Source organism: Lipotes vexillifer, unplaced genomic scaffold (assembly GCF_000442215.2).
Source record: "Lipotes vexillifer unplaced genomic scaffold, Lipotes_vexillifer_v1.1 scaffold500, whole genome shotgun sequence".
In the NCBI taxonomy this organism is placed as follows: domain Eukaryota; kingdom Metazoa; phylum Chordata; class Mammalia; order Artiodactyla; family Lipotidae; genus Lipotes; species Lipotes vexillifer.
Window position 1 is genome coordinate 872,269 of NW_006778765.1, and position 18,353 is coordinate 890,621.

Below are 18,353 nucleotides of genomic sequence, written 5' to 3' on the forward strand. Positions count from 1 at the left end.
CTGCTATAGTGGCAGCAAGTTAAAAACAAGTGGCTATGCCTTGGGCTTTCTCCCCAGAGTGGTACACCCTAGGGCCCACAGCCAGTCACACAACTTGCCATGTTCACCTTAGCAGTAGCCCTCAACAGCCCTGCTCTTAATAAAGGGTATTTTCAAACAAAGTGTATTTTCCTTTTGTTTTTGTGTATAATAGCTTCTATCCATTCTGCACTGCTTGGCAATTACTAATTTTGTTAGGGCTCAGATTACAAAGTTGCTAAAGTTTTTTACTGTCTGCCCCAATCTATTTTTCTCATAAATTCTATTTTTAGCACAACACTCTGCAGAGGACAAGGTTTCCAGGAATGCACATGTACAATTATAGCGGAAATGCCTATACCACCCAGAAACCTGAATTCATTACCATGACTCCCTTATATGAAACTGATGGCATGACTTATAAGACTTACAAGGTACCCTCCTCTACTACCTTCTGTTCTAATACTGTAAAATTAGGTCAGGTAAGTAACAACCAGAATGGCAAAGGAAAACAAAGAGCACGTAATAACAAAAATGGCAAGGTACAACCTACCTACAGTGGAGACGGTGGAGCCAGCCTCATCCAGCACATCCACTGATTCTGCCAACTGGAGCTGAATTTTTGGCACAACAGTGAGAATAGCCAAGACATCCAAAGCAAAGCGCACAGTGTCATTCCTGGACAGGAAGAAGAATTAGTCAAAGGGAAACTAGGATACAGCCACAAGAAACAACAACAGCTAAAAGAGAGAGACAATGGATCAGAACTACTACTGATATAGTAGGGACTATGGCTCTGTCCCTAGCCATGGCATCAGGAGAGGGCCTATAAGTCATCACAACTTTAATTTCAAAAAACACTGGGATGGAATTTTCACCTCAGACTGCTAAGATTAAAAACAAGGGATAATCCCCAATGCTGATGAAGATGTAGAGACAAATGCTCTCAAACTTTTGGTGGGAGTAGAAATAAGGATACTCTTTTCAGAAAATAATTTGGAAATATGAAACAAAGTTCTTAAAACGTTCATAACCTTTGGCCCAGGAATTTCACCTCTAGGAATCTGTCCTAAGGAAATAATCAGAAGTATTCAATACAAACAAGTATTTATGTATTAAGATGTCCATTAACACATCATGGACAGCAAAAGAATTAAGAAAACTTACACAGACAAAAGGAATATATGTGTCAAATTATGGTACACGCATATGATGAACTACTTTGCAGCTACTGACAATTATTTTCAAAGAACTCTAAAGGACAAATGACAGCTCTATTTACAATAGCCCGGAGATGGAAACAACCTAAGTGTCCATCATTAGATGAATGGATAAAGAAGATGTGGCAAATATATACAATGGAATATTACTCAGCCATAAAAAGAAACGAAATTGAGCTATTTGTAATGAGGTGGATAGACCAAGAGTCTGTCATACAGAGTGAAGTAAGTCAGAAAAAGAAAGACAAATACCGTATGCTAACACATATATATGGAATTTAAGGGGAAAAAATGTCATGAAGAACCTAGGGGTAAGACAGGAATAAAGACACAGACCTACTAGAGAATGGACTTGAGGATATGGGGAGGGGGAAGGGTAAGCTGTGACAAAGCGAGAGAGAGGCATGGACATATATACACTACCAAACGTAAGGCAGATAGCTAGTGGGAAGCAGCTGCATAGCACAGGGAGATCAGCTCAGTGCTTTGTGACGGCCTGGAGGGGTGCGATAGGGAGGGTGGGGAGGGAGGAGATATGGGAACATATGTATATGTATGACTGATTCACTTTGTTGTAAAGCAGAAACTAACACACCATTGTAAAGCAATTATACTCCAATAAAGATGTAAAAATTAAATAAATAAATAAAGGACAAATGAAAAGGCTCCAAATACAACATTAATGAAATTGAAAACTAAGATATAAAATTTTAAATCTGACAATACCAAGTATTGGCAAGAAGGAATAAAAATGAAAACTCCCATAGACTGCAGTGGGAGAAGAAAATAGTATGAGCATTTTCCAAGCAACTTGGCAACATCCACTATAGATGAAATGAAGACACACTACAACCCAGGTTATACACATCATATCCTCAAGAGAGACTCCAAAAAGAGGTTTGTGGTACCATTCATTTAACAGGAAAAAAAGAAACAAAAGACACTAAATGTTCATCAATAGGAGAATAAACTACAGTACAGAAATACAAGAGTTCAAATAAATATCAACACATAAATCTCAAAACACGTAAGGGTGGCTATATACCTGAAACTTTTATTAAAAGAGTAAATAAATAAGGGTGAAAAAAGCAAGCTGCAAAAGACGTACACAGGATAATACTTTATATAACTTTAAAACATACAAAAGAATAATATATTATTGTTTACACACCCACACATATGTATAGCATAAAAAAATGAATGGAGAGAATGCACACCAAGTTCAGAAGACTGGTCACTCTCAGGAGGCAGAAAATGGAAAGGAACTGAAAAAGAAGCAAATACAGCAACATGCCAACCCTGGGTATGGAGTAGTTGTTATATTATTCTCTGGATCTTTATGTATTTTGAGATATTTCATCTAAAAGATGAGTTTGATTAAATACTATAATCTCAATTATGTATATTTACATACATTATGGAAAAAAGACTAAAGAAATTAACAGTGGCTAAGAATAATTTTCATTTCTAAGGTTTTATATATTCTAAGCAAAAACAAGTATTTTTAAAGTTAAGCTTTTAAAGGACATATTTATATTTTCTTATGTAATCAAATATGAATTTACCACTCAAAAAATGTATTTATAACCTTCCTCATTATCTTCTGAGTTTCCATCATCTTTAAAGCAATGTTCTCCAAGTAAATATAACCTACCTTAATACTCTAAAACAGTGGTTCTTGAAGTGTGGTTAGGGGTCCCTAGGAGTCTCTGAGCCTCTTTCAAAAGGTGCTGATATAAAAACTATTTTTATAATAACACTAAGATGTTATTTTCCTTCCTCACTCTCATTCTCTCAAGAGTGTATAGTAGAGCTTTCCAGAGGCTTGTCATGTGTGATGTCACAAAAGACTGAATATAGAAGCAGATATGAGATATTAAACCAGACATTTTAAAAACTTGCTGAAATCACCTAGTTTTATTTTGGAAACCTTTCATAAAAAATGCTAATAAGTAATGGGTTCAGATTATTTTAAAATAAATAAATATTTTTATATTTTCTCAGTTTTAATTTCCAATGTTAAATATCAAGATGTAAAAACAAAAGCTTTTTGGGGTTCTAATAATTTTTAATACAGTAAAGGGATCTTGAGACCAAAAAGTTTGAAGATGGCCACTCCAAAGGTGTTCCTCTAGATTTAATTATCCTGGGATTTAGCAAACAAGCTATATGCACCCTAAATAAGCACCTCTTGTCTTTATGGCAGTGGGTGGATAGGGAAAGGTCAAGAACCACTGTTCATAAATTTTGTTACTATCTTCCCTTCAGACTCCATCTTTTCCAAAATATAGTTTTAATTCTTTTTACATCATCCTCAAATAGAACCTACCCAACCTCCTGATTCCATTACCTGTTTTTCCCTGAGCCTTGTCCCGCTTTGCTGTTTTCAACTGAATGGTGAAAATCATAACAAGAGCAAAAAATACAGTTTTATGTGAAGGTAAGATAAATATTATATATAGTTGTCAAGCAACAGAAGTCTAAGTACCAAAGAATACTGGACTCCAGTGTCCAGACAGGATTTCAACCCCACCTCTGCAGCTGTAGCCATGTAGATTATTTAACTTCTCTAAGAGTACAGATAATGATCCTTGCCTATTTTGCAGTATTTATAATCACCATGACCATGCACTCTATAAATTTAAAATGATATTATCATGCTTAATTATCATGCTTAATCTAGTTTCTCAGATTCAAGTCCAAAATGTCAATTCAATTCAACAAATGTTTGTTAAGCATACACTACTGTGAAAACCAACATAAACTTTAGCAAAAAGCAGACTCTTAACTTCATGGTCCCACCTTGCATAATAGGTCTTCCAATTACAAGCAATAGAAATAAGCTGCAACAAGAGTTGGACACAAGAAAGTTTGAGGAAGACTTCAGCTGGCTCCCAATATAGCTGCGCTGGGCCATATTCTATCAAAAACTCCATCATTTCCACAATCTGTTCATGAGTATATGAACATGCCTAAAAGGAGAGATACATATTATTATTATTTTTTTTTAATTTATTTATTTTTGGCTGCATTGGGTCTTTGTTGCTGCGCGAGGGCTTTCTCTAGTTGCGGTGAGTGGGGGCTACTCTTCGTTGCAGTGCGCAGGTTTCTCATTGCGGTGGCTTCTCTTGTTGCGGAGCATGGGCTCTAGGCTCGTGCACTCAGTAGTTGTGACTTGCAGCCTCAGTAGTTGTGGCACACGGGCTTAGCTGCTCTGCAGCATGTGGGATCTTCCCGGACCAGGGCTCAAATCCGTGTCCCCTGCATTGGCAGGCAGCTTCTTAACCACTGCACCACCAGGGAAGCCCAAAGATACATATTATTAAAGAACTCAATCTGCCTGCTATCTTCTCTAGCACAGCTCAGTGGTCAACAGATTTTAATAATAAAGATAAGTAATAACAGCTTTCAAATCCCACACTTCTTGAGTCCACAGCCCACATGTGAAACAATGAATATATATAAATGATGTTTAATCTTTTATTTTATTTATAACTAGACTCATAATACATTTTTCCCAAAAAGGTAACAAAATGTTCAAATCACTGGTGCATATATTTCACAGCTTAAAAAGAAAAAGAAGCACCACGTAAAATAATTGGTTTCTTTCCAATTTGTGATTTTTAAAACACGCAGATACTAATCTTTGTTACAAAACATACTAAGTTCAAAAATGATAGTGAAGTGGAATTATAGATGCACCCTTTCAGAAAAAAAATTCCACACAGAAGAAGGCAGAATATCTAGTACTTTCCATAAAAGAAAGCCCTTTTACAGACATCCCAGTTCATCTTTTAGTTCTAGTATCCCAGAGATAGAAACTTACAACTGGGAGCAAAATAAGTCCTCAATATATCCATTTTTTGTTTGTTTGTTTTTTTGTTTTTTTGGCCACACCGTGTGACTTGCAGGATCTTAGTTCCCCAACCAGGGATCAAACCCAAGCCACTGCAGTGTAAATGTCAAGTTCTACCACTGGACCACCAGGGAATTCCCTACATCCCTTTTCAAGTATTCTGCCTCCACACAGTGCAAGTATAATCCAACAATGTACATCCCACATGGACTCCACTGATATGAATGTGCGTTTCAGGCCCAAGATGCTACAGACAGTGCTAACAACATTTCCTTTTTAGACAAGGTTCTCTCACCTTGTAAGGGGGTTGAGGATGAACAAGAATGCCACCCTCAGTCCTCTGAAGTGACTGCTTCACTTGTTCCAATTTAATGGCCAGGTGAGCCTCAAAGTACTTGCGCAAGGCCATGCATGTATGTTTCCCAGTTTGGCGGCTAGCAAATATTTCATCATCACTCAGAAGTGCACCCTGATCTTCCAAATTTAGAATCTCCAAAGTACTGATCTATTAAGAAAGAGGCAAAAGAATGGGGCAAAAGAGGAGGAAGAACAAAGAGGAAGGGAAAAGTAAAAGGAGAGGAGAAAGACTTCAATCAACTTTTGTGCTCATGAAGATTGACAAACATCAAAGTACATCTGTCCATACAACATGCTAAGAGTAGCCATATGAAAGCAAAACATTAAACCTATATTGAAAAATTACATAGTTTTCAATCATGCTGGAAGACACAGAGACACAAAACTTGCTTTTTTTAGAAGGATCAAGCAATTCCTCCTGTAAGATTACTATATTCAAGGCAAGTCTACAATGGTATAGTCCTCTTAAGAGGAAAAGAAACTTGTAAATGAAGGAGGAAAAAAGACTTCATCCATAAAAATGATAGCAAAATTCCTCCAGTCAGAAGCTTCCTCTCTTCAATGCCACTGAAGGGCAGCCCAGACAAGCAGGACCCCTGCTTTTCACAAAGAGAAGCCACTGAAGAACCTCACCAAGTTCACCAGACGACGAAGACCATCATAGCGGTCAAAGAGTTCCAATACAGCCCGGAAGGAGAAGCAGATTGAGAAAAACATGGTAGCATGGCAGCATCCTGAAGCATGAGAACATTCCATTAACCACAGTGTGTAGTTCACCACATCAGACAGAACGTTGTGGGGATGCATGCAAACCTGCAAAAAATAAAAATAAAACGTAATTTTTAAAAATCTGGGGGAAAGGAACCTTCACAAAAGGGAAGAAAAATTCACAGTGTAGATAGATATCTTTGCAAAATACAATAATCACTCCTGGGCAAGTCATTCTGAGTTTAAAGCTTAATTTACAAATGATACTTTAAAACAATCTATTCCAAGCCTGAAAACAACCTAAATTTAAAGAAATATTTAAATTCCACCTAAACATACTGAGAGCTAAATTCTGCAAATATTTATATCCTTTAATGCTCACAACGCTCTGTTACACACATATTAGTATTCCCACCTAACAGGTAAAGAAGTGGCTCACAGACATAAGGGACTTCCCCAGGCTGATAAAAGTGACTGAGCCTTCTGATACTAAAGGCTACAAGTTTAATATCCATTCACTCACTGATTCGTTCACACACGTTTTGTTGTCTCCTGTAAGTCAGACAATGAATTCTGAAGCATTACCCAGGTTTGTTTGATACTTTTTTATCTTAACCACAATTAATTTTGTACATACACACACAGATTAGGTTACTACTCTCAAAAGATTACATATCCTTGCATAATGCTGAATCTTAAGCAGTTAAAAAAATTAAAATCAAAATATTACCCTATTAGTAAATATACAAAGATGAATAAAGACACCACCCAAGAAGAATTTACCAACTTCACTCTACCAGAAAAGCCACACCACATAGAATATTAGAAAATATTCCAGGCATAGAAATGACAAGAGCTTCCCTAGTGGTGTCTAGGGACCCTTTTCTTTTCGAATGTACAACCCACTTACACTTTTTTAAAAAATCACTAAATAAAAAGTCTTAGCTGGAAAAACCCAGAAAACCAGCTACCAGAGGGTAGCTGCCACGCTACCATGTTTTTCTCTGGAGCCCTGAGAACAACTGGAATGATTTTACTGTCTCTACCACAAACTATTTGTTAACACAAATACACAAAACACAATCTGTTGTTTTTATAATAGACTGACTCAAAAATGCAAAATATAACTCCACTGAGGGACATCTGAAAAGAGCCTGAAAATAATTCTAATGCAGTAAAAATGGCAAAAACTAAAAAAAAGCTCTGTGACCCCAATCCATCTTGGGTTTTTTGTTGGATTTTTTTCTTTCAGAGAGTCAGGAAAAAAAGGACTACAAAATGTTACATTTTGGATCTTTTCTAAAGAATTTTACATTTTTGGAATGCTCTGTAAAGATTCATGCTCCTTGCTTCTTTCATTAAAACCTAATCCACCTATTCATTTTTTCTTATCCAAAAGTTTTCCTGTGAATGTACTAGAATATTCCCCACCCTATCCCATTCCCATACATCTGAATGGACTGGACTTACTCTTTCCATGGCATCCTGGTTGTAGGACAGGTAATACAAGCACATGGATACACCAGTTGCAGCCATAGAAGGACGAGGAATTTCCAGTAATTTCTGTACTCCACCATGTGCAACAAATTCTGTGGCAAACTTGTTATGGAGCAGGAGAGATGCTAGGTGCTAAACAAAGAGGACACACATCACCGTGGAAAAATCTAGAACAAACATCTCTTCACAGTTGCTAAACACAAAGACTCCTCTGAAGCAGTCAACCACTCCCTCAAAACAGAAGTAAAACCAATACTGCTTAAGGGAAACAAAAAACAAAAACAAAACAAACAAACTCTAGGATTCCATAATATTCCCTCCTAATACCAAAGGTTTTCATGAGGGTGAAAAACAAGAAATGAAGAATATTGCTGTACATAATGACATAATCCTACACCATTTTATTATTACATAGCTTCCCTAAAGGATTTTTGTTACCCTTCCCATTTTAATCCTTTTAACATCATCAGCTCTATGTTTCAGTTTTGGCTCAGTCACTGACTCATCATCTAATAAAATCCAAAACTCTGCTTTCTTTTAAATTGATCCTCAATATATCCCCAAAGAAAAGTCTTCAGCAAATTATCAAACTTTGTAAATTTTTAGAACTAATGAGAATGCACTTTAAATAGACCTTTATTAATGAACTATTTTATTAAGTCTCTATTAGGCCTTTGTTATCAAGTTTTGTTAACTTGCTGTTCAATTCTTACTAGCCTCTCTGGGTGGACCTCACCTTCTGGGCAATTTTAAGGGCAAGGAGTGCAATGCAAGCAGCAGGCTACTCAATGACTTTGAACCCAGGCCAACATGGATGAGGCCTCAGGAGAACTGGAGCCTCCTGTTTCTGTTGGCCTCCTGTTTCTCATGTCAAGGTGTCTTCTGGGTGGTGATACAGGCAGCAGGTACAGACAACACAGATTTGTAATTACATGATTTGATACCTGTATAAATTTCACCAAGGTCAATGGCAAAAACAACATGTATGTACCCTCTTCAGAAGTTCTCTTAACACAGAGACTCAGACTAACCCTTATATATAATTCAAATCCCTTCACTCTTTACTTGGCTGATACACAAACCTCTACCACATTCCCAAGTCTTTCCCCAAGAAACAACTAAACTATGTATGGTTTCCTCCCCAATACTTAGGCCACTGCACGTGCTTTATCCAATAATGTTACTACCATAAAGTGGCAGTTCCACTGCCAGATCAGTAGGTAGGGAAATGGAGAACAAACAGGCTCAATCTTTACCAAGAACCTTAATTCTACTTGGCTCAACACAGCCCATAACCTGGCTCACCTCACTCATATGGGCAAAGATTCTATTTTCTCTCCTTGTATTGTACCTCCATATAAGGTTCTAGTTCTTAATTTACTATTTTATCCCATTTTGTTTCTATTGATCTATAAGATCTTACAGAAAAACCAGAACATTTTGGCCAACCAAATACTAACTTCAACACCTGTTCCTTCTCCTACACAACTGAGACTTCCTTTAGAACAAAACAGTACACATAACTTTCTATACTTTTTATTTCCCTATAAGAAGGATCTCGTCTGATTTTTCCCTGTTCATCCTTATTTCATTTTCTTTAATCCCTTATGAGTCTGCACAGAAAACAGCTGAATAATGACACCCATTACAGTTCCTCATACAAAGACCTACAGAAATAGCAACTGCCCAAATCCCTTCTTCACTATTTCCTTTTCAGGACAGGATGCTGCATCTGAAAGCAATACCTTTGGGTCACTGGAGACAACTCTGACCTCCAGCTTCATCTCACTGTTCAAAGTATAATCATGAGTTTACACACTTTATACACACACACACACACACACACACTGCATCCCATACATAAGAATACATGTTACTCCAATTTATGTCTGACCTCCTCCAAACTTAAAATTTCTGGGGTTTGAAAGGCAAATTTCCTTATTTCTATTTAATTTCAATATACTCTGGAACTGTGCTGTCCAAGGCACTAGTCACTGGCCACATGTGGCTAATTTAATTAAAACTTAGTTAAAAATTCAATGCCTCAGAGGCACTAGCTACATTTTAAGTGCTCACATATGGCTAGTAGCCACTGTTTTGTACAGCACAAAGAACATTTCCATCGTCACAGAAAGTTCTATTGGCATGGCTCTGGAATATCAGGAATGAAATTGTAACTTTGAACAGCCAGTGAGAATATTACCTCTTTTTCAGAGGTCTTGTCTAGAAGCTACTATTTCTCAAGGAGAACAGACCATTTCTTCCTTTGTGCCCCATACTTTTTTTACAACATCTATAATATCTAAAAGAAATCATAGGCTTACATGCCTGTCTCTCTTAACCAAACAATAAACAGCAGAGACTTAATTTATTTGTCTAATATTGTAAACATCACAGAATAGTACTGTGTTCATTTAGTTACCCGTTGGGTAGAACTATAATAGCCACAAAATTATTCATTCCACTTAACCTCTCTCCCTTCAGATTACCTTAATTATCATGAAAAGGTATGGATTCGGTGGGCTAGACATACCTGCCCTCCTACATTTAGCCCCTTTGCAACCTAGAAAATCATTTACCTTTACTGAATTTGAGTATGCCTCTATTTCTTTACTCATTTTCTGATTTATATTTTGTTCACTCTAAATAATCTAACATCATACAACATGTATATAGTTAATAACTGAAAAGAAGTGTTGTTGGCTGACAGAATACTTAAAAGGTAGTATGACCTAAGGTACTATACACTTAGTTTCTCTTCCTATCCAGTAACAATAACTGAGGCCACTCTCAGGTCTAGATCCACTTTCTCCCTTAACATTCAATCCTCTAGGACTGACCCCTGAATTTCTGTGGAGGCACTTGGTAAGCCTCATTTTTTCTATCTAAAAAAGAAATTTTCATTTGTCATGACTGACACATCTGGCAATAGAAACACCCTGGGGACTTCCCTGGTGGCACAGTGGTTAAGAATCTGCCTGCTGGGACTTCCCTGGTGGCACAGTGGTTTAGAATCCGCCTGCCAATGCAGAAGACACAGGTTCGATCCCTATTCCAGCAAGATCCCACATGCCACGGAGCAACTAAGCTCGTGCGCCACAACTACTGAGCCCACGTGCCACAACTACTGAAGCCCAAGCGCCTAGAGCCCATGCTCCACAACAAGAGAAGCCACCACAAGAAGCCCATGTGCTGCAAAGAAGAGTAGTCCCCACTCACCGCAACTAGAGAAAGCCTGCATGCAGCAACGAAGACCCAACACAGCCAAAAAATAATTAATTAATGTAAAAAACAACAACAACAAAAAAGAATACACCTGCCAATGCAGGGGACACGGATTCTATTCCTGGTCCGGGAAGATCCTACATGCCACGGAGCAACTAAGCCCATGCATCACAACTACTGAGCACACACTCTAGAGCCTGCGAGCCACAACTTCTGAAGCCTGCGCGCCTAGAGCCTGTGCTCCGCAACAAGAGAAGCCACCGCAAGGAGAAGCCCGCGCACCGCAACAGAGAGTAGCCCCCACTCGCTGCAACTAGAGAAAACCCGCATGCAGCAACAAAGACCGAATGCAGCCAAATAAATAAATAAATAAATAAAATAAATTTATTTTTTAAAAAAGCACCACCCTGAACAATAAAATCCAGAGATGCTACACAACAAAACATATAGGCACATCCATGTCAAAAAAATGCTCAGTGATCTAACATTTTTAAGAACTTTACCTTGAGTGCCTCAAATGTAAGTAGGACATCGTTAGTCTGTTTCAAGTCAATATAGAACATCATCAAATCCCGTGATCCAAGTTGCATGAATATGGGAAGTAACTGAAATCAACACCAAAAACAAGTCTTAACATTTGTATTTATTTTCACATATTTCCTATTTCTTTATGAGGATAGAAGATTAAAGAAATGAGGTGCCTCTTCCCCCCGCTTTATGAAGATAAACATACAAACACACTTTGATCGAAAAGGCCTCATCAGGAGTGACCTCCATAAGACTTTACCAGTTTGAGGCAAAGACTTTTCTATATTAGTGTAAAAACACATCAATGTATAAAATGACACCACAAAATATCCCAGAAATAAACACAGTGGTCCCAAAATGTGAACACTACTCTTCCCAATAAGCTTACCTCCTGATATTCTCCTAAAGGGGTCAGATACTGGAGAATAAGTCGCTGCTCGATAGCAGGAGTCATAGGATAAAGGGTATAATTGGTGCCAATCACCCAGGGGGACATTTCTGACCAGCTGCTGTTAGACAGCTCAACAAACATGCGATCTGGATCAGATGATGAGAAACCCAACTTTTGCTTGGCTTTCCTAAAGCTCTCTCTGTCACCCTGTTTTGCTGACTTGTTTTTCCTCAATCCTCCTTCCTCAGGTTTAGTTGCTGAGTTCACTCTGCTACTGGTCTTGTGGGCTGAATCAAGATGAAAGGAGATCTCCATGTCTCCAGAAGCTTCCTCTTGTTCGCCATCCACTACATCTACAGCCATGTCGCCATAGTCCATATCCACAGCTTCTTCATCCAGAGGCAAAAGGGGTTCAGAGGAGAGCTTTCGTGGGCTAGGACGCTTGCTTTCTTGCCTCAAAGCTACTTCCTGAAGCTGTAGCTCCCTCAGTCTTCGAAGTACTATTGCCACCTATCAACAGATATTGGAATAAAAGGGGTTGTCTCTTCTGCATCTTAATTTAAATGATTCAAATAATTCTTACTTCCACTTAAGGACACTCATGCAATTATTTCAATGCCTGGTAATAGTAAAGATTTGATTCCTACAGCTTGATGAAATAAATAATGGCTAAAAGTCTCATTCCCCATAAAATTTCCCAGAGAACCCAAACCAGAAGATTTGCACATAAAACACCTAATTCACAACATATCTGGCTGGATCAAGCTGGGGTGGACCATCACACCTGAAGAGGCAGACACTAGATATATTCACAATTTTTAAAAAGTGTCTGAAAATCAAACATGAATGTTTCTGAAACTTTTATCTGCCATAAGTTGCATTCTGTTAAATACTGTCATCCACATTATACATAATTACATAATTTAATTTTCAAGTTCACCACTTCTGTTTTACCTTTTCCTTTAAGTACTCATTTTTTGGGCCAAGCCTAAACTGTAGTGTTATGCTTAGTTTTAAAAAAAGAGAGTGATTAGGTCTGCAATTTATTTCAATCTGCATTAAAAAAAAAAAAAAGAATGGTGGATGGATATAACGAGGGGTGAATGGATGGATGGGTATTCATGAATATAAGTTTAGTAAAATATTCACAATCAATGTAAGTGGTGTGTATACAGGTTTTCACTGTAAAATGATACTTTGCTAAACGTTTGAAATTTTTCATAATCCAGATGTTGGGAAGGGAAAGGGAATGGTACTATTTATCTGGTACAAAATATCCTGATCCTTGACAAGATGAAAAACAGCTATTTTCTAGTAAAAAAAAAAAAAGGTCCAATCAAAACTCTTATGAAAAGTAGTCTTGAAATACTGAAATTATAGCTATACTCTAGTACAAGGTAACAAATAAGATCTACCTATTCAAGTTCAGTAGCAAGAAAGAACGAGTGAATACACTCCCAACTTATGCAAAAAAAAATCATTCTAACATGGTCCTTACCAGCTGTGAATTTTCATCCCTGTAGTTGGCAGCAATGTCTTGATTTTCCATAGCACCTCCTAATAGACCAGTGGAATATGTCCTCAGTGGCTGATCAGCCTCTCGGGCCCATTTGAAAAGATTCTCAACAATTCCTTCCTATAGTAAAGGAAATGAAATAGCACAATTCAGGGGGAAAAAATTCATAATTAAAGATATAAGCAAAGACTTCAGTCTTGTAAAAAAAATTTTTTAATAAAACATTTCAATATTGCTCATAAGATTAAAAAATCCAAGTGAACTCAATGTACAATAGTAGGTGGTTTAGTTAAAATATCTGTGCACTGTGAAACAGAATCCTATTCCACTAAAACTCAAGCTAAAGATCAACAATCACATAATGTAGTCCTACTTTAGCTGTTAAGACCCAAAAGGTTCCATGACCAAGTGGGGAGCCCTAAAAATTCTATATCTCTCCTTGAAGTTCACAATGCACAATTAACATTATCAGTGCTCTGAGAAGTCCTCCATCGAACAAGTATTTAACTCCACATATCCCACCCTTATTTTTAATTTTTATTATGAAATAAAATACATAAACATGTACAGTCCAAAGAAAATGAAAATCACCTCTGTGATTTACCACTGAGTTTAAGAAACAGAAACCTCCCATGTGTCCCCCCTCCCTATACCACCCACCTCCTCCCTCCCCAAAGGGTACCTGCACTATTAAATTTTAATAATTTTCTTATAAGGCTTTTGTTAAACGTTATATGCTTTGAACTGTATAAATTGTGTGGTGCCATATGTATTTTTCTGCAACTTGTTTCTTTTACACATTATGTTTTTTACATTCATCTATATGGTTACATGTAATTGTCACAAATAGCACTCAATATAAGACAGGCTTTACACATAACATTTAATCCTCATATCAACCCTATATGATTAGGTAAGTACTATATTTACAGAAGAGAAAACTGTCAAAATGAGGTTAAGTAACTTACCAAAAGTCACAAAACCAGTAAGTGGCAAAGCTGGTATCTTATCCTAGGCAGTGCACCTCCAAATGCTCTTCATCTCCATATTCTGCTGCTGCTATTCTGTTGACTTAACTATACTTATTTTTGTGCAAGCATGTCCCTAAAGTAGACACCTAGGAACAGTACTAAGTCACAGGTGTGTTTGCTCAACTTTACTAGAGGAGGCCAAACTATTTTCCAAAATGACAATTCACATTTCCTACAGCAAATAGTTCTTTTTTCCTACATCTTTACCAACACTTGGCCACTATCAGACTTTTAATTTTTTGTAGTCTGGTGGGTATAAAAAATTAACATTTCATTTAACTTGAATTTTCTCATTTACTAATGAAGTTCAGCATTTTTTTTGCCTTCTGACCATTCATACTTCCACTTTCTGTGAAATACTCATGTCTTTTACCAGTGTTTCATGATAAGCACAAGTTCTTAATTTTTATATAATCATACTTAGCAATATTTTCTTTTAAACGTTGTGCACTTTATCTTAAGAAACTCTTCCCTAGGGTCATGGTGTCATTCTCCTATATATTTCAAGTTTTAAAGTTTTTTTTTAAAAAACTAACACTCTGAAAACACATTTTGAGAAATTTTGTTTTAAAATACTTATTGAGGGGCTTCCCTGGTGGTGCAGTGGTTAAGAATCTGCCTGCCAATGCAGGGGACACGGGTTCAATCCCTGGTCCAGGAAGATCCCACATGCTGCGGAGCAACTAAGCCCCTTGCACCACAACTACTAAGCCTGTGCTCTAGAGCCCATGTGCCACAACTACTGAAGCCCATGCACCTAGAGCCCATGCTCTGCAACAAGAGAAGCCATGACAATGAGAAGCCCACGCACAGCAACGAAGAGTAGCCCCTGCTCGCAGCAACTAGAGAAAGCCTGCACACAGCAACGAACACCCAGCACAACCCAAAAAAATTAATTAATTTAAAATAATAATAATAAAATAAAATACTTATTGATATGAAAATATATGCACCATCAATTTTAAGTCTATCATCCTTCCCTATTTCCAAACAGTATAAGAAACTTAAAATACTAACTTCAATTATTGCCTTCCATCTACATGTTACCCAGAATTTCTGTTTGCCCTTTTGCCCTCCAAAATTGTTTATTTTGGTCAATATTTCTAGGTTTACAGAAGTTCTCTGAAGACATTTTCTACTATTATCTGGCCTCTACTGATGCTGTGGCAAAGCATGCTATGTTAATTTGAAGGAATCTTTTTTACTCTAGTTGCCTTTTATTACTATTTTTTGAGTGGTTTTGTTTATTTATTTATTTACTTATTTAGGTTGCGTTGGGTCTTCGTTGCTGCACGCGGGCTTTCTCTAGTTGCAGCAAGCCGGGGCCACTCTTCATTTTGTGGTGCATAGGCTTCTCACTGTGGTGGCTTCTCTTGTTGCGGAGCATGGGCTCTAGGCACAGGGGCTTCAGTAGTTGTGGCACACGGGCACAGTAGTTGTGGCTCACAGGCTCTAGAGCGCAGGCTCAGCAGTTGTGGCGCACAGGCTCAGTTGCTCCGTGGCATGTGGGATCTTCTCGGACCAGGGCTTAAACCCATGTCCCCTGCATTGGCAGGCAGATTCTCGACCACCGCGCCACCAGGGAAGTCCCACTCTAGTTGCTTTAAAATCTTTTGGTCTTTGGTATTCTTCATTGGGCTTTCTGAATCTGAGTGGTCATGTCTTTCATTTATTTGTAAGATCCTAGCCTCATCCCTCTGAATATTACCTTTGTATTTTCTTTTTCTTTTATATATATGTGTGTGTGTATATGTACACACATACACATTTTTTTTTTTTTCTTTTTTGGCTGCACCGCATGCCATGCAGGATCCTAGTTCCCTGACCAGGGGTTGAACCCGCACCCCTTGCAGTGGAAGTGCAGAATGTTAACCACTGGACCACCAGGGAAGTCCCTTCTATTCTCTTTTATTGAAACTCCTTTTACATACATGTAAAATTTTCTAATTCTAGTCTTATTTCTAAGAGCTTCATTATTGATTATCCTGTCAGATATTCCAGTTTATTAATTCTATCTTTAGCTGTGTCTAAATTTCACTCTACCTCATCTACTAAGTTTTAAAATTCAATAACTGTAATTTTTATTTCCAGTAGTTCCTTTGTTCATTTTCCAAATGGCCATTTTTTTTTCACAGTCTTAGACTTTTCTTGGAGTTCTGATTCTTTCTTTTACATTCATAACTTTTAACTATTTTAACCATTTTTCAGTGTGAAATTCGGTGGGATTCAGTACATTCACAATGTTGTGTAACCATCAACACTATCTATTTCCAGAATTTCATTATCCTAAACAGAAACTCTTTACCCCAACTTTCAATAATGGATAGAACAACTGAAAAGAAAATCAATAAGGAAACAGAGGAGTTGAACAACACTACAAACCAATTAGATCTAAAAGACACACAGAGAACACTCCATCCAACAAGAGCAGAATATACATTCTTTTCAAGTATACATGGAACATTTCGCAAGAAGAGACTATATGTAAGACCACAAAACAAGTCTTAATAATTTAAAAAGAACTGACCTCTTACAAATAATTTTTTCCAATCACAATGGAATGAAATGAGAAATCAACATCCCAAGAGAAAACTGGAAAATCCATATGTGGAAATCAACAGCCTTAACCAACAAAAGTGTCAAAGAAGAAATCACAGGGAAATTAGAAAATACCTTGAGATGAATGAAAACAAAAACACAACATACCAAAATTTATGGGATACTGCAAAAGCAATGCAAAGAGGGAAATTTACAGCTGCAAGCACATAAAATTAAAAAGAAAAAAAGGTCAAATTAATAACCTAAGTGTACACTTTAAGGAATAAGAAAGAGCAAATAAAACCCAAAGATAGCAGGAGTAAAACACAATAATAATAAAGATTAGAATGGAGATAAACAAAATAGCAAATAGAAAAATACAGAAAATTAATGAAACCAAAAGTTGTTGCTTTGAAAAGATCAACAAAATTGACAAACCTTTAGCTAAACTGATCAAGAAAAAAAAAAAAGGAGAGAAAACAAATTACTAGAATCAAAAATGAAAAGGGAGGACTTCCCCAGTGGTGCAGTGGTTAAGAATCCACCTGCCAATGCAGGGGACACAGGTTCAAGCCCTGGTCCAGGAAGATCCCACATGCCGCAAAGCAACTAAGCCCATGCACCACAACTACTGAGCCTGTGCTCTAGAGCCTGCGAGCCACGACTACTGAGCCCGTGAGCCACAACTACTGTGCCCACGCGCCCTAGAGCCCGCCCACCACAACTACAGAGCCCACGTGCTGCAACTACTGAAGCCCACTGCCTATAGTCCATGCTCTGCAACAAGAAAAGCCACCACAATGAGAAGCCCACACACCACAACAAAGACCCAATGCAGCCAAAAAAATAAATAAAATTTAAATTTATTTTTAAAACAGAAAGGGGGAACATTACTACCAATTTCACACGAATAAAAAGGATTATAAGGGAATTCCCCAGTGGTCCAGTGAGTAGGACTCCACTTTCATGGCCGAGGGCCTAGGTTCAATCCCTGGTCGGGGAACTAAGATCCCACAAGCCACATGTGGCATGACCAAAATAAAAGTGCGGGGTGGATTATAGGAGGACACTATAAACAACTGTACACCAACAAATTGAGTAACTTAGATTAAACGGACAAATTCCTAGAAACACAATCTACCAAAATGGACTAATGAAGAAACAGAATAACTGAACAGACTTATAACCAGTAAGGAGACTGAATCAGTTGTCAAAACCCTCCCAAAACAGAAAAACCTAGGACCAGATCGCTTAACTGGTAAATTCTACCATTTAAGGAATTAATACCAAGCCTTCTCAAACTCTTCCAAAAAATTAATGAGAAGGAACACTTCCTAACTCATTCTATGAATCCAGCATTACCCTGATACCAAAGCAAGACACAAAGATAGTAAAGAAAGCTACAGATATTCCTTATGAATACTGATGCAAAAATTCTAAAAAAATACTTGCAAACTCAATTCAGCAG

The 18,353-nt window shown here is 37.5% G+C and overlaps 1 protein-coding gene across 1 annotated transcript in view; it reads right to left on the bottom strand.

The window, feature by feature from the left end:
- The window catches only part of DCAF1 (DDB1 and CUL4 associated factor 1), an 82,545-nt gene that overhangs the window by 25,367 nt on the left and 38,825 nt on the right, over positions 1-18,353 (bottom strand). Inside the window, exons 6-13 of the mRNA XM_007451885.1 lie at positions 13,299-13,436; positions 11,798-12,310; positions 11,385-11,486; positions 7,630-7,788; positions 6,085-6,264; positions 5,390-5,599; positions 4,041-4,210; positions 572-696 (exon numbers count right to left, since the gene is read on the bottom strand). Coding sequence (XP_007451947.1) covers positions 572-696; positions 4,041-4,210; positions 5,390-5,599; positions 6,085-6,264; positions 7,630-7,788; positions 11,385-11,486; positions 11,798-12,310; positions 13,299-13,436 — 1,597 coding nt within the window. The remainder of the gene's footprint in view (positions 1-571; positions 697-4,040; positions 4,211-5,389; positions 5,600-6,084; positions 6,265-7,629; positions 7,789-11,384; positions 11,487-11,797; positions 12,311-13,298; positions 13,437-18,353) is intronic.